The following is a 26115-nucleotide window of genomic DNA, read 5'->3' as shown; positions in this document are numbered from 1 at the left end:
CTTTCCCCGTCTCCTGTCCCCTGCAGGCACAGAGGGTCCAACATGTTCCTCGATGGATACAAGCGCAACTGGCTGGAGAATGAAGGCTATTCCTTTGAGGACAAGATGATCGATGATTTATCTGTAAGCGTGCCGTCTCTGCTTTGGCTAGGTAATGCGGTTAGGCAGGGTTGGCTGTAGAGTGCTTATGGACTTGGCTTGTTTAGAAAACCATGGAGGAGGAGGAGGAGGAAGAGGAGGAGACCGAAGCTAAGCCAGACCCCCTGCATCAGCTCATCCTTCACTTCAGCCGCACAGCTCTCACAGAAAAAACGTAAGGCCCGTACTCCACTCTCACCTGTGCATGCATTGAAATACTATTCTAAGGAAATTCCTTTTCCCAGATTTGTATATCTCATTTATGGCTGACCTTATCTTCACTGCAGTAAACTCGATGTGGATTATCTCTATATGGCATATGCTGATATTATGGCAAAGGTGGGTATTTGGTCTGTGTATTCTCGACCAACGCATCACAAATAGCAAGCCTGAGTTATTCACATGGCTGTGTACCCCTGCAGAGCTGCCACATTGGTGAGGAGGACGAAGGGGGAGAGGAGGAGGGGGGCGAGGAGCCATCCTTTGAGGTGCGGCAGACAGAGATGGTATGGGGGGTCCAAGGGCTGGGGCCATGGGACAAAGTGGAGCATCAGCTACAGCTCCACCCATCCACGCACTGAGTGACCACGTCAAGAACCACTGCACCCTGCACCCCTGCTCCTACACACTCCCACTCTTTCTTACGTTCTCTCAGCTTTCCTTCATCTTTCCTTTCTTACCATTTTCCTTTCTTTCTTCCTTGATTCTTTCTTGCTCTCTTGCTTTCTTTCTCTTAACCTCACTTGTCGTGGACTGACTTGTGCACACCTTTGCTGTGTACTGCCTTTTGGGTTTGCATCCTGGTCGTCCTGGTGTAGTCATGTGAAACGTCTAACCAGAGGGAGTGCAGAGAGATGGAAACCTCCGCATAGCTTGAGCAAGTTTACCAAAGACATGTGAACACATCACAGACCAACAGTGGTCTAACCAGCCTTGACTACAAAGTGAAATAAATATACATTACTGTGATGTGCTCACTGTCAGTATTATCCATTGCTTTTTTTTCCCAGAGGACACTAATGCCTTTACATATAATGGATAATACTTCATTTTTATTTCCTTAATCTTCTACTTACAAATTGCTCTAGATACACAATATCTATCAACTGTAGTCATTCACAGGCAATCTGTGTCGTCCTCGAAGTGTCTTTAGCTTACCATGTGCAGCAGTAGATAGGTATGAGTGTGTGCGCAAGTGTTTGTGTGTATGAGTTTGTGTACTTGTAGATGTGAAACACAAACACATTCTCATATACTCAAAACAACTCACAGAAATTACATTAACTGGTCCCTAATACCATAGCAGTCCCACCTCTCCAGACTCAGCCTTCTGTGTGTGTGTGTGTGTGTGTGTGTGTGTGTGTGTGTGTGTGTGTGTGTGTGTGTGTGTGTGTGTGTGTGTGTGTGTGCGCGCTTTCTGTGCATTCTGCACCAGTGCCCCTTGGTCTCTTTCACCTTTACTTACCTATTGACCAAAGAAAATTTTATCAGCTTCAAAATGTGCTTTGGTTCCAATGCAGGAAATCAAGTTGCTCTTTGATGTCTTCACTGACAGATAAACAGATTTACTTTCCTTGACTTGTTCAAAATGAGCAAAACTACAAGGCACAATGGGCCAAAGTCCTGTTTGAACCTTCACTTTCAACCCCAGCACTGAGTACTGGAGAATTGTAATTTGTACAAGACTGGATTGGAATCAGGCATTTGTGTCATAACCCCCATGTCATGCAATGTGTCTTCATGTATTTATTTCTAATTGGATTCTTCCTCTCTGTATTCACCAAGAACTACAGTAAAAGCCTGCACAGTCAGACACACTCTGTTCTCACACATATTCTCTCTTTCTTACACCCAAACACACACATTCAAATGTGATGCATTACAGAAACTACAGAGACCCTCTGCTTATCAGAGTGGTATCTCCAATTCACATTTTGTAAAAATACACATAGGCATACAAGGGAGGGTGGGGGTGGTTTAATGGATGGTGGTTGAATGCTGGAGTGCTCTTATCTTTGGAGTTGGTGCAGAATCATTTCTAACATGCCCAGTGGGTGGGTATGTTCCTTTTATGTATCATCCCTTGCATATGTCAAATGTATCATCATAATCATATAATTGCCTACAATCAAAGTACCACCATTCCAAACTATTCAGGCAAAATCAGAGAGCTTTCATTTTATTTAATAATCTGTAACCTTTTTCAGACACCTCTGTTAGAGTGTTTAGATGTTTTCTTTTGTTAAAGGACCATTTTATGAACAAATCTTAAGTCCCTACTGTGTGTGGTGTAGTGATTGCAGAGGCTGGAGTTTGTAAGCAAACGTGCAGCACCCAGCTGTAGAGTTAGGTAGAGAGAAGTGCACCAGACTAGTATCAGTGGCGGTGGTGAGCAGGACTGTTTGCTGTAGTCAAACGTTTGTGCCAGTCAGCAAACGTGGGCAGTTCAAATAACAACCTTATCACTAATACCACTTGTGTTTTGGGGCAAAGTGCGAGACAGAGAGAGAGAGAGAGAGAGAGAGAGAGAGAGAGAGAGAGAGAGAGAGCGAGAGCATGTCTGTGAGTGAATGAGAATGATTTTGATGCTCAAATAATGAATTTATCCATGTACACCCACAGCTACATTATTACAAGTGTACAGCTACGTTATTACAAGTGTAGAGTCTATAGCCTATCGGGTACTATGCACAGTTTATGTAGCCCTTCAACAGTTGTGGTTTTCTGACCACCGAACCCACAATCATATCAGTATAATGTCAGTGTGGGTGTTATTAACTACCAAAACCTGCAGTTCATTATATTAGGAGAGCAGTAATCAATAATAAATATAAAAGATGAGATATGATTTGTATAGATATGTACCGCAACGTTTGTGTACAAATTGCAGCTGAAAGTGCTCTGCAGCAAATGTTCAAACACAAGACATGGTAGGTAATTATTAACAAGAGCAGCACAGGGTAGTATTACACCCAGACTAAGTGAGGTGTGTGTGTGTGTGTGTGTGTGTGTGTGTGTGTGTGTGTGTGTGTGTGCGCGCACGTGTATGTGTCTCTCTCTCTCTCTGTCGGGGGAGGGGGAGGGGATGTGGACCCAGACAACTGGCTCACTGTTCTGTTCTGCTCTCTGATAAACAGGAGAAGGAAATGGAGAAGCAAAGGCTTCTGTACCAGCAGTCTCGACTGCATGAGCGCGGGGCGGCAGAGATGGTCTTACAAATGATCAGTGCATGCAAAGGTACACGTACGCACAAACACGCTTCAAACGGGCACACACATACATACACAGGTGAGCACACACACAAGTGAATCAAAATAATTAGGAAATGTGCAATTATTTTAGGTCTGAGTTCATTGTCATTTGTCAAACTGCTAGAGAAGATACATTCTGCCATGTTCAATAATATGCAATCAGTGGACCACTGGTGCCTCCTAGTGGCCAATAGTGAAGTTCCCAACATACACCCAAATAGAAGCTGTGTTTAAATATTGAATATTGTAAAACAAAAAACACAGGAACAGAATATTAAATCTATATTTAGATTGCTTCCCACGGTTTGGGTTGACAAACGTCATATTTAAAATGCCTCAAGTAAAGCAAACTAATGGCCCCTGAGGTAAAGTTTCTTTGATGAGACTGGCTGAAAGAGGTTCATAGGTTCACTTCCAGCTTGTTGGATTTCACTGCACCACAGGACAGGGCCTCCTTAGAGCTAAACTATCTTTCCTGTGCTTGGTTTCAGGTGAGCCTGGGGCCATGGTATCTTCCACCCTTAAACTGGGCATCTCCATCCTCAACGGAGGTAACAGTGATGTCCAGCAGGTGAGCTTGGCATTGTAGATCAATGACATGTAATGTTGCAAGCCCTATTACATATGTTGAAATAGACATGTTTTATACCAAAAACCAATAGGAAATGCATATGCCCAATGTTTTAACAGTAATGTACACTGCTGAAACAGTGTATGCAGCATGAGGTGAATTTGGGGTGATGTTTCCTAACATGGTTTGATATTTTCCATGCTCTAACACACCTGATGCAGCTGCCAAACATCTTTACTGTAATAGGCTGATCATTGAGTCAAAGGGGATGTCGTAGATCTAGGTTGCTGCAGGGGTTTGAGAAGCTTTTTTGCGTGTGTTCATGGCTCTCCTGCATTGTGCTTGTCCAGAGAATGCTGGACTACCTGAAGGATAAGAAGGATGTGGGCTTTTTCCTAAGCTTGCAGTCTCTGATGCAGACCTGCAGGTGGGCCACACCTCCTTTAACCCTCCGTCTTACTTTCTAGCAGTCATTTACTTACTTGGTCACCTTCATAGTTTGGATAATGATTATTATGTGTTGCAGTGTTCTGGACCTGAATGCGTTTGAGAGGCAGAACAAGGCAGATGGTCTTGGAATGGTTTCAGAGGAGGGCACAAGTGAGTGAACACGCTGCACTGGTGTGTTTGTCATCGCTACATTACACGTCTCTAAACTTTGCCATTTTAAAGCACCTAACAGTGCTGTTGCAGTAGTCACAGTTCATTTTGGCTACATTTCTGTAAATCACATCATAACAAAACATCTATGTACTTTTCCATATGTGTGTTTTGACTGTGTTTTTGACCCACAGGAAATAGACTCTTGGCACTGCATGTAACCATTATAGAGCTCTGCAGTACTGTTCTCTACAGAACCACTTCAGTGTACATGTTTATATTAGACTGTTATTTATATCTCTCTTCTCCTTTTTGTCCCCTCCTCGGTTCTCAGATATCAAGCTAGAACGGGGTAAATAATTCCAGTCTATGCTCTTCCTTTCTCTCTCCCTTCCTGTCCCATCTCCTACTGTCTTCTTCCTTATCTTTGTGATTCTTACATTTCTCCTTTGTGGCGTGTAGTTGACCTGCATTTCATTTCGTGCTCAAGGGAAAATGGAAGCCAGCTTTTCAGTCTTTGCGACAGTGACCCATTCAACCCCCTTCATTCCAACTCTTAATTATACTATCAAAGATGTAAAGACTAGAACATTATGCCAACCTATAAAGTACATCCAGATAACAGTTCAGTCTTGTATTTTGACATATGCCTGGTTACCTTTTGTTAACATCTCCTTAGGTCATTAACAGCAATGGCTGAAATGTTTCTTCAATCTTTGTCCCTTGAGTGCCATGTCACAGATCTACTGTAACTCCCACACTCTTTCAATGATGACTGATTGTGAGGAAAGACTCTTGTCCTGTCTTTTCCGATCAGTTTTCTCTGAGGAGATCACAGAGAACTGTGGTGACCTGGGTCACCTAAACCATGAAATGAATTGCAGCTACCGGAACCCCCAGTCTCAGTACCATTAAAAAAAAATAGGCAACAAACATTATTTGAATGTTTTTCTCAAATAATGCAGTGTCCTGGGAACATCATGGCCAAAGAAGGAGGTTGTACTTTGTACTTCTGTACTTATTTAAATCTTGACATTATTGGTGCTCATCATTAACATAGATCATTGCTGGTCATAAGTTTATTCAGAACAGTTCAGTGAAAACGCTGTATGTCCTTCAGATACTAATTTTTATTTTTATTTCCTTCCCAATTGTCAGTGATAGGCTGACTGAACAGAGTTTTTGCAAAGCTGTGTGCTTTTCAAAATAAGAAATGCTTACTTCTGATACTGAAATGAAATAAAACCAGTTGTAAACATGCATGTGACCATTTCAATGCTTTCTCTAAAAATATTTTCTAACAAAGAATAATGCCAATTTAAATCTGCGGGTGGAATTACCCATGTTGGTTTTTACATATTGATTATCATTCTTAGTCTTATACCCAGCTAAATGTTGAAGAGGTAACTCTGCTTTTAACATTACTCATATTTTTGTTTGTAACTTTGATAATTAGTCTCAATTTTCCACTTTTTACAACAAGGTCTCAAAGTATTTTCAGAACAAGGGCATGTTGTCTTTTCCTTATTCTATCATTGATTAATACATCTCTCTCTCTCTCTCTCTCTCTCTCTCTCTCTCTGAGATATATATATATATATATACATATATATATATATATATATATATATATATATATATATATATATATATATATATATATATATATATATATATAGTGAATAGTATTTTTAGTAAAACTACTTTAAAATATTTTGTATAATGTAACTTGTCCTTGACTAATACATTTCTGCTAACTATCTTTGTCCATTTGTTTTGTAATAGTTGGATGTTTGCCTAACTCATTGCTTTTTTTAATTATTACTTAGATATCCTATGGATTCAATAGATGTTCTTGTACATTTTTTCCAGTTCGTTTCTTGTACTGCCTCAAACTACCAACAATCATTGTTTGCCTCACAAACAATTTCAGTCCCATTTCTTCCCTTTTTCCCATTTTTGTCTCATTCTGGCCACATGGGATGTGAAATTCATGGTCATTAATGTTCTTGTTTTCCATCTATATCTGGGAGAAGTGTACAGGCTTTGTGTAGAGGATGAGCTTGGGTGTCCCTCATATGATGTTCCTCTCCTTGACCTGGGCTTTTTCGCTGGCCCTACCACCTTTTCCCCTCCTCTTCCACTCCTCTGCTTTCCAGCTCTTCACATAATGTGTTTTGTGGAGCGCAGTAGATCTGTCTCACATGGCCGTGTGTACCTCTGTTCGTATCAATCTGTGTGTTAGTGTTGTTGTGTCAGAGATTCCTTCATCAGTTTTTTCTGTTTGGTCTTTGTGGGTTTTCTTCACCATGTCGCCCAAATCCTCCATGTTCTGTTCTTATATATGTGTACATTATACCCTTTGTGGTCATCCGTATGTAACAGGTCACTGTGTGAGCTTTCCATGTATGTGTGCGTGCATGCATGTGCACATGTGTGTGTGTGTGTGTGTGTATGTATGTGTATAGTTATCAGTGTTTATGCAAGAAGAAGATAAACCATTGTAACAGTGTGGATACCTGTTGTGTGCCTCATCTTCTCACTGTCCGCTGCTTTACTCAGAGGTGGAAAGACAGACAAACATGTCCTACAGAAGTCCTTATGGTTGTACTAACAGGCTAATGACAAACCAACAGCCTGCCATAATATGATCATACTCAATACTCCACTCATGCATTCATATGCCAACTGCTTGATGTCAAATGTAGATGATTTATTCAATGCAAAGCATTATTTTTACATCAGCCTTAAACATATGTTTTTCTGTGTTTGCATTTACATCCCTATGTAAAAGAAGCTGAATTTCTGTAATGCCACACATATTGTATTACAAAATTAGTCTTGAAGATTTTTATTGTTCATTCCTTTCATGCTTAATCTACAACTCAGGTCCACTTATCACTCACAAGAAAAGAAAACTCTTTTTACCAGTTTCTTATGACAATAATTTCTGGTGGATGTGTGTGTCCTGTGCACTGATGCAGATGAGAAAGTGATGGCAGATGATGAGTTCACATGCGACCTCTTCCGCTTCTTGCAGCTGCTTTGCGAGGGCCACAATAATGGCAAGTGAAAATATCACAAATATGCTGTGGTTTAATGTTCTTCTAGAAACATGTGCATATATCCAATTTAATGCACATTAAAATTAAAACTTAAATCTTTTTGATTAGGCTCATCATCTTTTGTGCCCATGTGATTTTTTTCCAGATTTCCAGAACTATCTGCGTACGCAAACTGGAAGCACCACAACCATCAACATTATCATCTGTACTGTGGACTACCTGCTGAGACTGCAGGTACAACAACCAAAAAAGGCATTTGACTGTTTCTGTCCCTGTTCTGGTTCTCTGCCAGTTGACATCTCAGTGACCTTTCACTCTCTTTTAAAGGAATCAATCAGTGACTTCTACTGGTACTACTCTGGAAAGGACATCATTGATGAACCAGGAAAGAGAAACTTTTCTAAGGCAATGACTGTCGCTAAGCAGGTCTTTAACAGCCTGACTGAATACATCCAGGTATGTTCTGCTGAGCTGTCCAAGTTCATTTTACATGTTTCACCTCCATGTTTCTCCTTTTAGTCCTAAGACATGTACTGCTCGTCCTGTCTGTTAGGGCCCGTGCACAGGGAACCAGCAGTCCCTGGCTCACAGCAGATTGTGGGATGCTGTGGTCGGCTTCCTGCACGTGTTTGCACACATGATGATGAAGCTGGCACAGGTGCGAGTGTAGAACATGTAAACAAACACACACAAACATTCATACAAGCTCATCATGCTGTTTGATTTCATTAAACACATGAAGTCTTAATTATTCTGCATTCAGTTGTGGACTTTGCTGAAGGTTCTTCTATTTCCCATGCCAAATAATGAAGTACAGTTAGCTGTTTGTCTTCAATCCTAGCAGGATGTTAATTTTTGACATTTAAGTGGTTTAATTGAAGCAGAAAAACATTTTGAGTTGGTCTTTAATGCCTCTTTAAAGTTTATGAACAGAACAAGTACAGTTTCCCTAACAGCAGATGTGTGTATTTAATTGTTTAGTGTTCTTCTAATACATAAACAAAAATTAAAAGTACACTCACTGATAAAACCTTTTGCAGGTTTTTGAATATGTGGAAAACAAAAGTATTGTTTTTTCAAATGAGTTTTGTGTTATGCATGTGTTATGCATGTCATATGCATTATTTTTATAGACTGTTTTTAATTAAAAGAAATGATGCATGTTATACTGTGAGGCATATATAAGTTCCACTGCATGTTTAATAAGGAACTTATAAACCGTTTGTTTGCTTGTTTTTGTTTCTTAAAGTTGCTTTCCACTTTTTGACTACGTTAGATATATAAATAATATAACCAAACAAAGAAAAGTGTTAATTTCCTGCTTTATTTTGTATGTTTATGTTCATTTTATTAACAGTTTAAATTCTTCTCACATAGTATCTACATCTTAAACTATGCATTTATTCACTCATTTATTCTTTATTGATTTACATTAACTTTACATTGGTTTGTTTCTGCTCCTTTATTTTAAAAAGAAAATAAAATAAAATCAATGTTCATTCAAAATAAGGCTGAAAAATATTGGTTGATTGAACTACTCAGGCAGGTTATGAGATGGTGGTAGCAACAATTTGAGAAGCAAAGAATCCCTATATTGCTAATGACCTGTTTTCTGCTTTAATCCAGTGTTTTCACACTTTGAAAGAGCATGGAGTCTGGTAGTGTGACTAACACTAGCTGTGATGTCTGAATGCTTCTGTATGGACTGTGGTTGATACACAATGATATGTGTTTTTTAATTGATTCCTATTTCTTTTAAGCTGTCTGTGTTTCTGTCTGTTTTTGCTTTGTTGTCTCAAAATACCTGGTACCCACCCCACTTTTGCCAATGCATTTTTGTATTTGTCTCTAGAGAGAGTCTCCATCATCTTAGATTTGAGCACAAGGATCGTTCATATGATCATCAACTGACTGCTCTGCATTAGGCAGTCTGCACTGTTATCCAAACCAAATCCAACTATAGCGGACAAACACTACTATCTCCGTATTTAGAGGATTGTGTAATAATTGAATTGTGCCAAAGAAGTATAGAAATGAAAGGGCTGCTAGTAAACTAGAAGGTGAGGAAGAGTTGTTTTTTGCCAGAGCTTGTCCAGCTTGTCCTGTAACCACAGCTTTGTGTTTGCCCTCTTAAGGGGACCACCAGACACAGCAAGAAGGAACCTTTTAAAATGGGATATGACTAATTTAAGTTAGAATGGATTAGTGTATCCAAGAGGGAGAGATGGAATGAATACAAAAATGATTTAAAAATGTTGTTGGATAACATTTTTATTCTGATGTGTAATCCTGCCAGATGCACCCTGTCCCAGGACTCCGAAATGGCGTAAGGATTTGTGTCTCTCCTTTGCTCATGCCTCACCAATAAAAATACAGCTCACTAAATACTTTTCCATACCTCGCTTATGACGGACACTTCCCGTGTTTTGTGGGACATTCTGCACATTTCCTGAAGTGCACTGCCATTGGGTTTCTTTCCCACAAAAAAATAAAAAATTAAAAAATTAAAAATAAATAAAAAATGCTAGTTAGGATCACCCTTTCTGAAACCAGAGTAACATTCAGAGCAAGTGGGGGGGGAGGGTGTTATTCTTTTCCCATGTCAAACTTAATAGCTGCAAGGCAGCAAAGTGATTTTGCCAGACAGTGCTCTCCAGTTTTTGTGCTATTCACTTGCAAATAGTAGAACATCAAGATTTGTGTTCCTCTCATTGACGCCACCTCATAGCCCACAAACCTGTCACTTTTCATTTATCAGGGGTTCCCTGTTGTTGGTTGGATTAGGGCTGTTATGATTTTTACCATGGGGGGCTGAGGGAGGTGTCACTGTGCTTTGTTGCTTCTCTGAGGACCACACCCCACATACACTCCATATGATAAGCAAAAGAATCAACACTTAACTTTTTTTAGAATCGACATTAACCTTCTGGTCAGCTGCTGCAGTACTTCAAGAGTGCTGCTGTAGTATGTGCCTGTTGACTATTAGCCTACAGGGTGCAGTGTATACCGCCATCTGTGTATGCCTGGTTCTTATTTCAATCTGCATTATATTATACTGGACACAACTAACCAGCATAAAAAATTACAAAATTTAATGACAGAAATGAGTAGTCACATTTTATGACATGATATGCCATGAAATAATGAATGGAATGGAATGAATATAATGTAATTCCTGTAATGAAAATTATATTGTGACCTTCCTGAGTCCTGTCATCAGTTGGTATAAGACATATTTAGTGCTTAATAATTCATCTTCGTAGCAACACAAATGGTAGATACTTTTAATGCCTGATTTGAAAATAGCTGCTTTACTAGCTCCACATCAGCTCTCTTTAACCGGCTGCCTGTTCAGTTCTGTTTGCGTGCGTTTCTCTCCCACACCACACATCTGTCTGCTCCTTGCTTACAGCTTATATGTTAACAGTGTGTGTCTCTGCTTGTATCTGTCATTGATTAATGCAAACCCAGGATCATTTCCGGAGTCAAATACACTCCGAGGTAAGGTGATGACAGGATGACTTTTTTATAACGGTGTTGCAAGCCATGTATGCACTCAAGTCAAGTTAATAAATAGCTATTCCATGTTACACTGGAATTTGGTAAGAATCATAAGTCAGTTGACAGCTCTGTCTCATGGGAATTGGATGTATGTTTGTGTAAAGTTTTATAACAATACAGATGTCTCACAGAATACAGTGTGTTTGAACTCTTAGAACATGAAGGATGAAGATGGAACTTTTGCTGATGAATAATATTCAAAATATATTATTCCTGCTGTGTGTGTATTTGTTTTGCTCTAATACTAGGATTCCAGTCAGATTGGTCTGCTAAAAGAGCTTCTAGACCTGCAGAAAGATATGGTTGTTATGCTGCTCTCTCTGCTGGAGGGTATGAGATATTTCTCCACCTTTTCAATGCAGAAGTTATGCTGTATTGCTGCCATTTTTATATTTGAATTTATGCTTTGTTTTCAGGTAATGTAGTGAATGGTACTATTGCTCGCCAGATGGTGGACATGTTGGTGGAGTCATCCAGCAATGTAGAGATGATACTCAAGTTCTTTGACATGTTTCTTAAGCTGAAGGACATTGTGGCATCGGATGCCTTCCGGGATTATGTTACCGACCCACGTGGCCTGATCTCTAAAAAAGACTTCTCCAAAGCCATGGACAGCCAAAAGCAATACTCTCCCTCTGAGATCCAGTTCTTGCTCTCCTGCTCCGAGGCCGATGAGAATGAAATGATCAACTATGAAGAGTTTGCCGACCGCTACCAGGAGCCAGCCAAAGACATCGGCTTCAACATTGCTGTGCTACTCACCAACCTCTCTGAGCATGTGCCCCATGACACTCGTTTACAGAACTTCTTAGAGCAAGCTGAGAGTGTGCTGAACTACTTCCGCCCTTTCCTAGGCCGCATAGAGATCATGGGTGCTAGCAAGAGGATCGAGCGCATCTACTTTGAGATCAGTGAGGCGAACCGGACGCAATGGGAGATGCCTCAGGTCAGAGAGTCTAAGAGACAGTTCATATTTGATGTGGTCAACGAGGGTGGTGAGTCTGAGAAGATGGAGCTCTTTGTCAACTTCTGCGAGGACACCATTTTTGAGATGAACATTGCGTCCCAGATCTCTGAGCAGGAGGAGGAAGGAAATGGAGATGAAGATGAAGAAGAGGAGGAAAGTGGTGGCACAGGAGATGGGGATGGAGAAGGAGAGGAAGGAAATGGGGAGGTGGCACCAGCAGAGCCCAGCTCAGCATTCGCAGACTTCATTAAGAGCGTGGTGGGCTTCCTCAACCTTTTCACTTTCCGCAACCTCAGACGACACTACCGCAGGCTTCGGAGAATGACCATAAAGGAGATGATCTTTGGCCTAGCCACCTTCTTCTTCACCATCCTTATGGGCATCCTACATTTCATCTACAGTGTATGTAAAGGCTTTTTCATGCTCATATGGAACACGCTGTTTGGAGGCGGCTTAGTAGAGGGGGCAAAGAAGATGACGTTGACCGAGATCCTAACCAACATGCCTGACCCAACTCAAGATGAGGTGCATGGCGATCTTCCACCTGAGCCAGGTGCCAGGAAGGTCCAGGACTCAGGTGCATCGGGTGATGGAGAAGAGGCTGGCGGAGGAGAGGAAGAAGATGGGGATGGGCAGGAGACAGAAACAGGAGGCAGGCCTGGATTTGATATCCCTGGAGGTCTGGGTGATATGGGAGAGACAGAGCCAGAAGAACCCCCTACACCAGAGGGTACACCACTCCTCAAGAGAAAACTGGTAGGCCAAAGTCCGAGAAGCTTTTCATTTTGCAGTGACATTGTGTAGTACCATGCAACATTTAATATATTGCATAGACTGGATGTAATTCAAAAGATTTGACTTTAAGTCTTTCAACTGTATCATCCAAGAAAAACAATCCTAAATGTTTTTTCACCTTTCTTGTAACTATTTCTGTTTCTGACTTCTGGTTTGTCAGCTGGAAGAAGGAACAGTGGGGGAAGAGGAGGCAGAGGGAGCAGAAGAAGGAGAGCCAGAGGCTGTGGAGGAAGAGGCAGCTCCAGAACCAGAGAAGGCAGAGTGAGTGTCACAATCAAAAGGATACGCCCTGTTGGGTTGAAAAAACAACAAGCATTTAGGTCATTTAGATTATGATACCACATTACATGTTTTTAATCATGAACCATTACTAGTTGAGGTCTCTGAAATGTTCTATGTTATCTGAAGTGCTGAAAATGGAGAAAAACCTCAGAAAGACACAGAGGCCAAGCCAGAGGAGACAGTAGTGGAAGAAGAAGAGGAGAAAAAAGTCAAGGCCAAAGCCAAGAAAGGAAAACTAGCCGAGGGTGGCTTCGAGCTCTGGAATGAGCTGGAGGTCCAAAGGATCAAGTTCATGGTAAGAGTCTTTGCATTTTGACCTGTCCGAAACAGTAGGATTTTGTCTATAAATTTGCATTGATATAGAATTAGTAGAAGTAATATTTGAATGAATGTTGAATTGAAAAGTACCTATCTTTCTAATTTTTGGACTACATCTGAATGCAATTGTTCTTAATATCACTGTTTTAGAACTACCTCTCTCGCAACTTCTACAACCTGCGTTTCCTGGCTCTGTTCATTGCTTTTGCTCTAAACTTCATCCTGCTCTTCTACAAGGTCAGTAGAAACAGGTTTGTGTGTGTATGCATGCGTTATAATTAATGTGGACTATTGCCAAAAACATAATTTTGCTTTAGAGTGATAAACATCATGATTCTTCCTTTGCTGTCTTTTTCTCAGGTGTCCAGTAGTCCCCCAGGTGGGGAGGAGTTCGAAAGCTCAGGCATGTTTGAGGGTTCTGGGATGTTTGAGGGGTCTGGCGAAGAGGCAGAAGCTTCTGGAATGGAGGAAAATGGTGATGAGGATGATGAAGAAGGCCCCATCTATTACTTCCTGGAGGAGAGCACGGGTTATATGGAGCCTGCAATGGCTTTCCTTGGCATTTTACACACTGTCATCTCTTTCCTCTGCATCATCGGGTACAATTGTCTCAAGGTTGGCAGGTCACAAAGTGCAATGAGTACAATGGATTGTTGATTAACAATAAGGAAAGATCCTACAGCTTTGCATTTATTTTGCATTTGTGCCTGTCCTCTGTGGTGCAGGTCCCCTTGGTCATCTTTAAAAGGGAGAAGGAACTGGCCCGGAAGCTGGAGTTCGATGGTCTCTACGTGACTGAACAACCAGAGGATGATGACATTAAGGGCCAGTGGGACAGATTGGTGCTTAATACACCGTATGAAAAGGGGCTTCCAATCACATGCATGCACAGATGTGCTGTGTTCCTTGATATTTTTTAAGAAACTATTGGGCAAACCATATGGCTGATGGAAATTGGATTGAAAAGCATAGGCTAAGCTTTAATTAGTCTAATTAGGATAATAAGGCTAAATTAGGCTAAGATTTAATTGCATGAAGTGAAGTGTTAAATATGCTGGTCATAATAACGTCTGTTTGAGTTAACAGTAGAACTATTTATTTTTCTTACGCAGAACCTTCCCTAACAACTACTGGGACAAGTTTGTGAAAAGAAAGGTGGGTGTCATGTATGCAGTATTTATTCTATTTTATTGCGCAAAGAAAGTGCATGCGAACCTGTGCTGAGCCTGCAAACAAAGTTCAGTGTCATCCCATTTATATGTGTGTAGTAAGAAAAAAAAAAAAGCTTTTTGTAGCCCTAAAATTAGATTATAACAAGCTCTTCATATCAATTGTTGATTGTCGTAATGACATTTGTCATGTGAATATAAGCATATTTGGGGATGTTCACTGGCAGGTGCTAGAGAAGTATGGAGATATCTATGGTAGAGAGAGGATTGCTGAGCTCTTGGGAATGGACTTGGCATCTCTGGACGTCAGTGCAATGACACATGAGAAAAAACCTGAAGCTGATACCTCAGTTGTTACCTGGTACCCTACACTCACATGCAACCACACAAACAGCATCCTATATGAGATATATATATATATATATATAGTTTTATATTAAAGCTATGTTTTTTTGTCTTTAGGCTAACCTCTATTGACATCAAGTATCAGATTTGGAAGTTTGGAGTTGTGTTCACAGATAATGTGAGTCTTCACTGCATTTGCATGTTGCTGTATCCAGAGCTGATTTAGTTTCCAAATGCTCATCTTGGCTAAATCCTCCCCAGACGTTCCTATACCTGGTATGGTACTTGGTCATGTCTCTGCTGGGTCACTACAACAACTTCTTCTTCGCCTGTCACCTGCTGGACATCGCCATGGGTGTTAAAACACTGCGCACTATCCTGTCCTCCGTTACCCACAATGGCAAACAGGTACAGTAAACAGGGCAGGATAGAAAAAAGAGGAAATATACGAAAGATATATAAATGTAGTTGTTGCAGTTCATACATGTCTGTGTTTCGGTCCCTGGCATAGTTGGTGATGACAGTGGGCTTGCTGGCTGTGGTGGTGTACCTCTATACCGTAGTGGCCTTCAACTTCTTCCGCAAATTCTACAACAAGAGCGAGGATGAGGATGAGCCAGACATGAAGTGTGATGACATGATGACTGTAAGAGCCTGTTCATTGTTAGCGTGCCAGGATTTTCAGGTGAAGATGAGAGGACTCCAGTAGGTGATGTGTTTCCCCTCCCCCTCTCTCACGCTGTCTCTGTTTCTTTCAGTGCTACCTGTTCCATATGTACGTAGGCGTGAGAGCTGGTGGTGGTATAGGTGATGAGATTGAGGATCCAGCTGGAGACGAATATGAGCTTTACCGTGTGGTCTTCGACATCACTTTCTTCTTCTTCGTCATCGTCATCCTCTTGGCCATCATTCAGGGTGATGAGGCCATTCCTTCTCTCTTAACACACAGCAGATGAAGAGATGAAGAACTCGAGTACTACATACTGTACACTAAGCCAGTAGTTTGGAAAGCCAAGTTCACTAATTTCCTATTGACTACATACAAAAGGCTGTGCATCTCTGATCAGCCCAAAGGGCAACAAATCTTAACTATACATATCTCAGGTGTAGTATGTTGGAATGCTAAATTAGGCTATACCAATAATAAATACTATATGTGGGATGTGCAGGTCTGATCATCGATGCCTTTGGTGAACTTAGAGACCAACAGGAGCAGGTCAGAGAGGACATGGAGGTACGTCTTCTCCACGTATTGTCATGTCATTGTTATTTTATATGTTGTAATCAATTAGTTCTTTAATGCACTCCATTTAATTAAATGTGTAAATCATTCACTATTTCAAACTGAAATTGGAAATATACCCTGATGCACTAAACCTTTTTTACTGGGTTTCCTGTGTCTCTCTAGACAAAGTGTTTCATCTGCGGAATTGGAAGTGATTACTTTGACTCCACTCCACATGGTTTTGAGACACACACATTAGAAGAACACAATTTAGCCAACTACATGTGAGTGATCCAGGCCCCAGGGAGCTCTAGGTTTTTCATCCTCTGTTTGATCGCCACAGTACCAAACTCCTTTCTGCTCTGTCCCAACAGGTTCTTCTTGATGTATTTAATTAATAAAGATGAAACCGAGCATACTGGACAGGTTGGTGACTCTTGTACCTTTTCATTCTCCCTTTTCCTCATATTTTTCTCAGGTCCCTTCTTAATTCTCCATTTTGTTCCTGTCTACACCTGTAGGAATCATATGTGTGGAAAATGTACCAGGAGCGGTGCTGGGACTTCTTTCCAGCAGGCGACTGTTTCCGAAAGCAATACGAAGATCAGCTCAGCTAATTCCCAGTGCCACAGAGTGTGTGTGTGTGTGTGTGTGTGTGTGTGTGTGTGTGTGTGTGTGTGTGTGTGCGTGCGTGCGTGCGTGCGTTAAGGGTGGGTGGCGGAGTGAAACCAATAATGTGAGTCGATAGAAATGAGACATTTAAGAAACATGTTTTCATGTCTTGATAGTGTTTGAGTAATGGCACTACACTTACTGCAGCGCACTCTCACAAAAGTAGCCTTTTATTTACTTGTGTAAATGAGTTAAAATAAGTGAAAGATGAATATGAAATATGTGTGTATGTGTGTGTGAAAGAGAGAGAAAGAAAGAAAAAAGAAAGATAGAAAGAAAGAAAGAGGGAGAGAATAAAGAGGATGGATGGTATAAACAGCCTTTATTTTGTGGCGTTAAATATTTGAAGGATTGAATCAGGCCAAAATTAAGCTTTCTTCCTCTCAGTCTTCTTTGCGTTTCTGTTGATCTTAAAACATCACAGTGCCTAATACTGAATCAACTACAATAATGACAAGTACAGTGATACTGCTTTATTGATAGTCAGTATTGATCTTTTTAGTATACCCAGTAAGTAGACTTGAAGACTATTTTTAGTGTAATATAAGAAGTTTTTGTCTGTAATTATTTATATATGTGTGCATACACATATACATGCCAGAGCCATATCACTGCATAATCTGTCTTCTGACACGGAAGACATTTTGACATATTTTAAGGTAGGCTGGTAATCTGTGTGATAAATGAAAATGTGCCAGAAAGTAAACATTAAAATTAATATTTTATCCTCAGAGAGAAGCAACAAAAATCCCAAATGCCTCTTTCTCTATGGCCAGAAGTACACTTGTCTTTTCAGTGTGATGTAGCAATTCAATCATATCTTGCCTCACTGAGATGCGAGTGTGTACAATCTGTGGAGGGATCCTGGCCACACTGAGTCTGCTATAAAAATCTGTTGGCCCTCAGTTACATGTGGACACATTTCAAGCAATGCAAATGTTACTTACCTCCACTGACATGATTTCTTCTGAAAGGTTCCACTAAACAGGACAATGCTGGTTGTGAGTTCTACTCAAGAAATGGGGTATCGATCCAGTCCCACATATCTGACCATATCTGCCAGGTGTCATGTGAACAATCAGTCTGACCTTAGCTGATTGCCAAAGTGGCATTTTTGTTTATTGAATCACATTAAAATAGCAAGTGTAACCACAGCCAGGTTTTGTATGAGACAAGTTCATATATCCTACTATCATGTCTTTTGTTTTATATTTTTGGTGGTGAGGTATGAGCTTAAAGTCACAACTAAAAATCACAGAAACTTTGTATGAATGTTAAAAAACTTCTGCACACGAGAGTCTTAGTATGTAATGCTGTTGTATGTAACACTTGGGTGACACTCACTCCTATGGTGTTTCTGCCACTGTACAGTACAGACTAATTAGCAAGGTGAAGGTGTTCCTTGTGTTTCTTACACTAGTTTAGAAATGCTGTTAGCGGGCAATGTCCACTTGCTTTATCATGACAATGAAGTTACACTCTATCATGTCTCTGTACATGAGTGTTTCTTTATTTTTTCAGTGAATTTGAACAGAATACAAGCATTGAGGCTATTCTGTCATTTTAAGGTTTTGACCAGAAGGAATCTACATACTGTAGGGCTGATAACTTATTTTGTCAACTTAAATATATAGAAAATATATTTTTTCGTTGGAGCTATGAATTTTTCAGACCTTCTAAGCCATTCTGTTCTAAGTGACTATGTATTATGTACTTTGTTAACTTTTTTTTGGGTGGGGGAGTATCTATAAAGAATTTAGTAATGGAAAAATGGAGGAGAGTTACATCCAGTTTGCAGTCAGATAAACAGATTGTTTTTTGTGTTTTTGCCTGCAAACTCTTGTTATTGCTTTCAGCCTGATGCAATACTTTATTCTTTTTTCCAAATAGAGAAATAAATTATTAATAAACTTCAGATCTCTCCAATCTGTGTTACTGCTGAAATGAATAAGCCACAGAAAAGCTATTCCATACACAGACATGCATGTACACACACATGCAACATCTTTGCTGTGAGTGTAAGACTGTGTCAGCACCATGTGCCTGTGTGTATTCACTCTGAAAGTGGCAGGAGAGAGCTTACTTTTCTTTAAATCTGACTGGGTATGTGCCAGAATCCTGTTTCAATAAAACTTAAGCCTGTTGCAATATTTTTAGAGCTTTCTCAGTCCTTCCTCATGAAAAGCATTGCCTGACACTGCTCCCACTCTTCACACCCCTGCTACATGTGCAGATCCCTGATCAAATTCAGATAGCTCAGCACATTCAGTGAGGACATTCAGTGAGTCATGGCAGCACATTAATCATTAGAGGTTATTATGTTATTCAAAATGCATATCAGTTAAATGGCGATTTATATAATCATTTATGATAAACATTAAGTAAAATGGATGCTCAAAAGAGTAACCCGATGTCTCCATAAGGTCACAGTATGTTCTGTATAGCTAAACCTCGTGGCCTTTAATTTCCCACAATGCAATAGTGTATTGGCGTTATCTCACACATTTTTAATCACATTTGCTTCTGGAGTAAACCCCTTCCATATCAACCTAGGGTTGTCTAAACCGTTTGGTGAAATTGTATAGAGAAAAATATTTATTTCACTTCGGGTGTCGTATGGTTTTAGGCATTCATTCATGTTGAATATATTCATAATGTGGTTGCAAATAATATAGATAGCAAATGGTAACGTAAACATAAGGCTTTTAGTGGGTAAAAATAAGGATTTTATCCATATACTTCTTTTCAACCTTTGAACCTGTCTTGTCCATTTCAAACATGTCTAGAACTAATTACGCTGATATTATTCTGTGTAAAAACAAACTGTCTAAAATGACCATTTTATTCATTCTGTGAAAGTTTCCATTGAATGTTTCCTCTAACCAACTGAACAATTCCACATTCTCATTCCCACTGGTTTCTGTTGTCCACAAAATATGAACGTCGTTAGGAACATGAAGCTCCAAACACACAGTCATGAAGTACAAACACTTTAATTTCACAAACACACCCTTACTAAACATGAACACACACACACATACACACACCTTTACCTAATGCCGTCATTGTTACATATACACCTAACACCACTCCTGGGCTAAGTAATTGCTGATAACAGTGTTTGAACAAACAGAGGTAGAGCAGAGAGACTATCAGCAGAGGTCTGACGCCACCCCTCCCAGTCTGCCTGGCTATAAGAACAGTCTAATGCTTTTGCCCCTGTTCCAGCCCTTTGCACCCTGCTCTTCTTCTCCTGCCTACCATTAGTCTAGAGAGACTGACCACATTTAGGCAGCATGGAATTCATAGCTCCAAGAGGCTACCAGTCTATCTATAATCCTGTGAGTAATTGTTTTATTAAGACTTGATGTCCTAGTCATTTTTACTGTTACTAGGCATGTAATATCTATGAGGTGTGTGTGTGTGTGTGTGTGTGTGTGTGTGTGTGTGTGTGTGTGTGTGTGTGTGTGTGTGTGTGTTCTCTAGAGCATCCCATATGTTGGCCCTATCAATGGAGGTCTTAGAGCAGGAATGTCAATTTACATTCAAGGAATGATGCACCATCACATTAGCAGGTGGGTGATTTAAAAGTTAGTACCATATTATGTCACATGTTGTTTGTGCTTAGAAATTCCTCTGAAATTTGTTTGATAGCACAATAAAAAAAATGAATTCTTGTAGTCAAGAAACAAGAAACTGAAAGAGAATTGTCCAGGGCATTTATTACACCTGCATAAATAGCTATTCCTTCTGTATGCAAAAGGTGTTCTAGTTTGTTTTCCGTATCTTTCTGGGTGTAGGATGTTGGTAACATTTTCAAAAGGAATTTACGTTCATCCAGGGTTCAAAAGCCATAATTATCAGATGCATGTTTCATATCATGTATTTATATTGGTTTCTATCAGTCTGATCATTGGAAGGCAAAAACAAAATAGTGCATCCTAAACCGTTGGTCTTTGAATAATTATATTGCTCTATGCTGCCCCCTGAAGGTTTCATGTGAATCTGCAGTGTGGTGAATTTGATGGATGCGATATCGCTTTCCACTTCAACCCACGTATTCAGTTCTGGGACAAAGTGATCTTCAATACGTTCCAAAATGGCACATGGGAAGGGGAGGAGAAAGTCCATGAAATGCCCTTCCACAAGGGAAGGCATTTTGAAATGGTCGTCGTTGTGAACTCGGAGGGCTATCAGGTGTTTGTATAAATCCTAATATATATATATATACACACACACACACACACACACACACACACATACATACACACACACACACTTCTGATTTTTTCCGAAATAATGTAATCTTCATTTGTCAACATTTGAAGGATTTTTTGTTTGGGGTATACCATGCCAGTAAAACAGTGTTTTACAAAATAACCAAGGTATTTCAACATAAAACCATGATTTTGCTTAAAACACAATGATGAAAATTAGAGAACAGCAATGACTGTAGCAGAGAGAAAGATCACAACCAAATTTTCTGAAGGTTACAACAGTCACCAATCAGTAGGAAGTGTACAGGCCATTGCTTTGAATGACTTCAGCACATCTGCGGCCACAGGACATCACTAGTCTCTTACACTGCTCTGGTGTGATTTTGGTCCACTCTTCTTGCAGTCTCTTCCAGAGTTCAGTGACTGTTGTGGGTATTTTGGCTATAACTTTGTCACCAAGGATTTTCCAGAGGTTTTCTATTGGGTTTAGATCAGGACTCTGAGCTGGCCACTTCATTGTTTCAATGTTTTCAGTTTCAAGGAACTGCTTTAGCTGTTGTGTTGTGTGACAGGGGGCATTGTCCTGCATGAAAATTGCTGGCTGATTGAGTGATGAATGCAAGGAAGGAACCATGTGTTGTTGAAGAAGGTTCTGATACACACTTGCATTCACTCTGCTTTGTAGCCGTATGAGAGGTCCAACTTCTGCTGCCGAAAACATTCCCCAAACCATGATGCTTCCTCCTCCACCTTTCACTGTCTTCTTTACAGACTTTGGGTTCAGTCTTTCCCCAGTTTGTTGATGAACATAATTTTTCCATCAGACCCAATAAATTAAACTTGCTTTCATCACTAAAATGAACTCTGGACCACTTCTCCTCTGTCCACACAACATGCTCCTCAGCAAAGGTTAGTCTAGCCTTTTGATTCTTTCTGCTAATGAGAGGTTTGGTCACTGCAGAGTGGGCTTTCAGTCCAAATGCTCTTAAATGTCGAGACACTGTATGAGACAGATCCTTACCCTGTTCAGTGCTGAACTGGTGAGCAATTCCAGCTGCAATGTTGAACCGATTACCCATGGAGATTCTCTGCAATATCCTGTCCTGTCTTGCATTTGTCTCTTGTGGGCGACCAGCCTTCTTAGGGGACTTGAATGAGTTTGTGATGTTGTAAAGATGCAATATTCTAGAAATCACAGACTTGGGATGACAAACTTCTCTTGCTATGGCTGATAAGGTCATTCCTTTGGCCTTCATCTGGACAACCTGCTGCCGGAGGGTTTCAGTCACTTTGGAACAGCTCACCAGCTTGCAAAGTCAGTGAAAACTGGAAAGTTAGGCTTTCAGTTAAATAGGGTTTGTCAGATAATTAATGGAATTAGCACCAGATGCCAGATTAACACCAATAACTTGCAGGTATCTGTAAGTGTTCTCTAAATTTGATCAGTGTTCTTTTTCGATTATCTCATTTAAGTTTTTTATACTGTGCTTTAGAATATATGCAACTCATGAAATAAGGTCAAAATACTGCTCTTTTACTCCTGTTAGGATAAATTCACACAGGATTACACAGTGACCTTGACAGTTAGGAAACTGGAAACTGTGTTGTTCTCTAATTTTGATCTGTAGTATATATATATATATATATATATATATATATATATATATATATATATATATATATATATATATATATATATATATATATACCATTATAACTATTTAGTCATCAATTTGATTTACGGTGATTTATGGTGCACCCAGGATCTCATAATGATGTTCTGTTGCACAACTGCAGGTAAATGTGAATGGGCGAGACTTCTACCTTTTCCAACACAGAATGCCTGTGGAAAGGGTGTGTGCCCTGGAGATTGGGGGAGATGTCGTCATTGATACCATCAATATAATTGGGGTGAGGGAAAAACCCAAGTTCAAGAAATAACAACAACATCAAAAATAATAATAATAATAATAATAATAATAATAATAATAATAATAATCTTTAAACATTTGTTTTCTGGTGAGGAGGTCATAACTGCCCTGCAGTTACCCCCACACTGAAAAGTCAGGTTATGTTTATCTGGACTGAAGTTTTTTTCTCTTTTAGGGTATGCAAGGAGGAATGGGAGGCATGGTGAGTTTTGTGTTTCTCTTGGCCACCACCCATTAAGATTATAAGAGATTAAGAGTTTTTCTCATCTCCTACAGGGAGGATATGTAGGCGAAATGGGAGGTGGTATGGGGGTGAGTGTACAAACTTCCACATGCAGTATATTCCTGTGTTCTCTGTGTTGTAAAACACAGCACGCCTGTGATGTGATTTTGGTACTAATCTACTGACTTCCTGCAGGGAGGATTTCCTGGTGGAATGGGGGTGAGTGTTTGTGCTTGTCCTTAGACCAGACCATATATTTGACTATAGAGCTATAGAGTATATATTTAATTACATCTTTTTTTTTTAAATATTCCTGTTCTGGTGGTGGAATGGGGGTCTGTATTTTAGTACTGTATGCCTGAGATTTTTATTTGATTCCACCTCCCAAAATTAATTTGTGCATTTCTTATGGTTTCCACATGCAGGGGAGCTATCCTAGTGGTGGAATGGGTGGCATGGCGGTAAGAGAAGTGTGTGTGTGTGTGTGTGTGTGTGTGTGTGTGTGTGTGTGTGTGTGTATACATGTGCTTGTGTATTTACATGTCTTTCTTTATAGTGTTTTAAATTAATTTCCATTCAATCTTTTTTTTGGTAAATACACCCTAGGGAGGTTATCCAGGAGCAGGAATGGGGGTGAGCTGAGAAATAATACTTCTAACTATATAATACATATTCATTTTTCTCAATTCCTGTAATAACCTTTAAAATCTTTTCATTTAAGGGAGGAAGCATGGCCTATCCAGGAGGAAATCTGCCAGTGAGTGTAATTACATCTTTGGATATCTGTTCATCAGGTTAAAATGAATACATACAATCAACTAATTAATCACCTTCACCTCCATCATCTCCATCATTACTACTAAAACTTTTTGTTTTTTGTGCTCAGATAATGGGATTACAGCCCATCTTCAACCCTGTAAGTATTGTTATCTGTTATTTGTATAGCTTTATAAGTACTTTTTATAAGTAGTTTTATATAATTTTGTATATGTGTACATGTTTAGGACATCCCCTATTCAGATATGATCCCTGGTGGAATGACATTCAAGAGGACCATAATTATTAGAGGCATGGTCCCATATGGAGCTGACAGGTATTCAGGTGGTGTTTTGAACATCTCCACTTCACTACCATAGTCAGTTCAGCTTTCCAGTTATTCATAAAGCATAACTCTGTTATACTGAAATGCTACACAGTGATAAACTATGAAATCATTCTTTTGTAGGTTTGGCATTAACTTTATGGTTGGTGCCTCACAAGATATTGCATTCCACATTAACCCCCGAATACAAGAGGGCTTGGTAATCAGAAACAGCCTAATCAATGGTATCTGGGGTGAAGAAGAGAGCGGCATCAGCTTCAACCCCTTCCTGGAGGGACAGTTCTTTGAAGTGAGAGTTCATATAGCTATGGTTACAGATGTTTTCTATTTATCACACGATATTACCTTTGTTATAGTAAGTATAAATCAGTAATAAATAGTCAGTCCCTTACTCTGTCTTTTCCACACTCTCAGATCTCCATTCGCTGTGGTGAAGAGAAATTCAAGGTATTTGTCAATGGGCAGCACCTGTGTCATTTCTTCCATCGCTTTCAACCCTACAATCAAATTGACATGCTGGAGGTGAAAGGAGATGTCCAGCTCTCATATATTCATTATTGAGCTTGCATTCTCACTCCCCAGACAGTAGAGCACTAACATGGGTACTTCATAACTGCTACTTCTTTTAATACATAGAAAATATTAATGCTACCCTAACTAATATAATATTTTCATTATCTTTTGTCAAGTGCACTTGCAGCATTGCAAATGAAATGAATAGGCTACATGACCAGATCAGTGAACAATATCCTTAATTCACACAACTTGTCCCTGAATTACAGTGAATAGCTAAATGAACAGAGGAGGGCGCTGTTTCGAGGTTCAAAACCCCTGTATTATATACAGCACAGTCCTTGCGTAATTGTGCAGTGACAGGTTTCCGTTTTTGTTGTTGTTCTAGCTCTGTACCCCAGAACATTTGGAATTCCTATGACTCCCTGAAATGGGGGAATGTGTATAATATGGGCAGTGTATATAGATGTAAACACCCTCAGATTAAAAACGGACATTCTGCACTTAAACACATTGCATTGTTTTATTTCAAATGCAATGTACTGTCAATTACATACCAGTTCCAATGGACTAAAACCATCATCTCAGGGGGTATTTAGGTAGATTTATGTAGAACTCTAAGGTCTGTAGAACATCCAGCCAGGTTTTGTATGACATTATTTGGCACTGGAATGAAAAGACAGAAAAGGTTAACTTGGTTTTGGAATTGTTGTAAATTTTTCTTGTACAATATCCCCTGGTCTAATGCAAAAACATGACAATTTCATGATGTAATGAGTTCAGAAACCTTTGTAAGTATTATGAAATCTTGTGCAAGAGTATCTCACCTCTAGATCTCGGTGAGTTTAATGACATGGGTTTAAATAACTGGACATTCTCACTAATTTAGTAAAGTAATGAAACACTTTGCAAAAATGTCTTAAAGAGTAAAGGATTAGATGTCCAATTGGCTGACTTAATACTTTCTTCAGGGTTGACACTGATTTTCAATTTTAACAAAATGGCAGACATTTTTGATTTTAACAAATATATTGATATTTTTTTTAACTTTAACTTGTTTAACTTATGTGCTAAACAGTCAAGGTCATGAAGAGAAAAGGTAAGAGAACCAATATGCTTGGGAAAATTGAATTTCCTTTATATTCTCTGAACAAGGGTTCAAATGCAATA

The 26115-nt window shown here is 39.7% G+C and overlaps 2 protein-coding genes across 16 annotated transcripts in view; both read left to right on the top strand.

Moving 5' to 3' along the window:
- Nucleotides 1–19109, top strand: part of LOC113576609 (ryanodine receptor 1-like) — a 64142-nt gene extending 45033 nt beyond the window's left edge. For 2 of the 15 annotated variants that reach the window (XM_081715560.1, XM_081715557.1), the window contains 32 exons: nt 27–123; nt 207–313; nt 426–477; nt 561–626; nt 3276–3375; nt 3881–3960; nt 4311–4387; nt 4487–4560; nt 4895–4912; nt 7545–7625; nt 7771–7859; nt 7953–8081; nt 8179–8283; nt 9922–9951; nt 11097–11126; nt 11435–11516; nt 11603–12909; nt 13109–13209; nt 13357–13525; nt 13699–13785; nt 13909–14163; nt 14274–14404; nt 14661–14703; nt 14945–15078; nt 15180–15240; nt 15324–15470; nt 15574–15708; nt 15821–15977; nt 16232–16296; nt 16471–16571; nt 16662–16713; nt 16809–19109. In XM_081715560.1, coding sequence (XP_081571686.1) covers nt 27–123; nt 207–313; nt 426–477; nt 561–626; nt 3276–3375; nt 3881–3960; nt 4311–4387; nt 4487–4560; nt 4895–4912; nt 7545–7625; nt 7771–7859; nt 7953–8081; nt 8179–8283; nt 9922–9951; nt 11097–11126; nt 11435–11516; nt 11603–12909; nt 13109–13209; nt 13357–13525; nt 13699–13785; nt 13909–14163; nt 14274–14404; nt 14661–14703; nt 14945–15078; nt 15180–15240; nt 15324–15470; nt 15574–15708; nt 15821–15977; nt 16232–16296; nt 16471–16571; nt 16662–16713; nt 16809–16904 — 4258 coding nt within the window. In that variant the 3' untranslated portion in view covers nt 16905–19109. Of the gene's footprint in view, nt 1–26; nt 124–206; nt 314–425; nt 478–560; nt 645–3275; nt 3376–3880; nt 3961–4310; nt 4388–4486; nt 4561–4894; nt 4913–7544; nt 7626–7770; nt 7860–7952; nt 8082–8178; nt 8284–9921; nt 9952–11096; nt 11127–11434; nt 11517–11602; nt 12910–13108; nt 13210–13356; nt 13526–13698; nt 13786–13908; nt 14164–14273; nt 14405–14660; nt 14704–14944; nt 15079–15179; nt 15241–15323; nt 15471–15573; nt 15709–15820; nt 15978–16231; nt 16297–16470; nt 16572–16661; nt 16714–16808 lie in introns of all 15 variants that reach the window. The other 13 variants (XM_081715556.1, XM_027008805.3, XM_081715563.1 and 10 more) reach the window with 9 other exon arrangements.
- A 1095-nt stretch (nt 19110–20204) lies between these two features.
- On the top strand, nt 20205–25430 carry LOC113576599 (galectin-4). The gene is made up of 14 exons (XM_081715374.1): nt 20205–20300; nt 20446–20534; nt 20952–21156; nt 22974–23087; nt 23283–23309; nt 23384–23419; nt 23526–23549; nt 23756–23791; nt 23937–23963; nt 24052–24087; nt 24217–24246; nt 24335–24423; nt 24556–24721; nt 24847–25430. The coding sequence occupies exons 1-14, from the start codon at nt 20256–20258 to the stop codon at nt 24991–24993; spliced, it is 1071 nt and encodes a 356-aa protein (XP_081571500.1). The 5' UTR covers nt 20205–20255; the 3' UTR covers nt 24994–25430.
- The last annotated feature ends 685 nt before the right edge of the window (nt 25431–26115 follow it).

Source organism: Electrophorus electricus, chromosome 6 (assembly GCF_041902795.1).
Source record: "Electrophorus electricus isolate QZ-2024a chromosome 6, ASM4190279v1, whole genome shotgun sequence".
Lineage (NCBI taxonomy): Eukaryota > Metazoa > Chordata > Actinopteri > Gymnotiformes > Gymnotidae > Electrophorus > Electrophorus electricus.
Note: the sequence above shows the minus strand (reverse complement) of the source record. Positions and strands in the feature narration are given on the sequence as shown.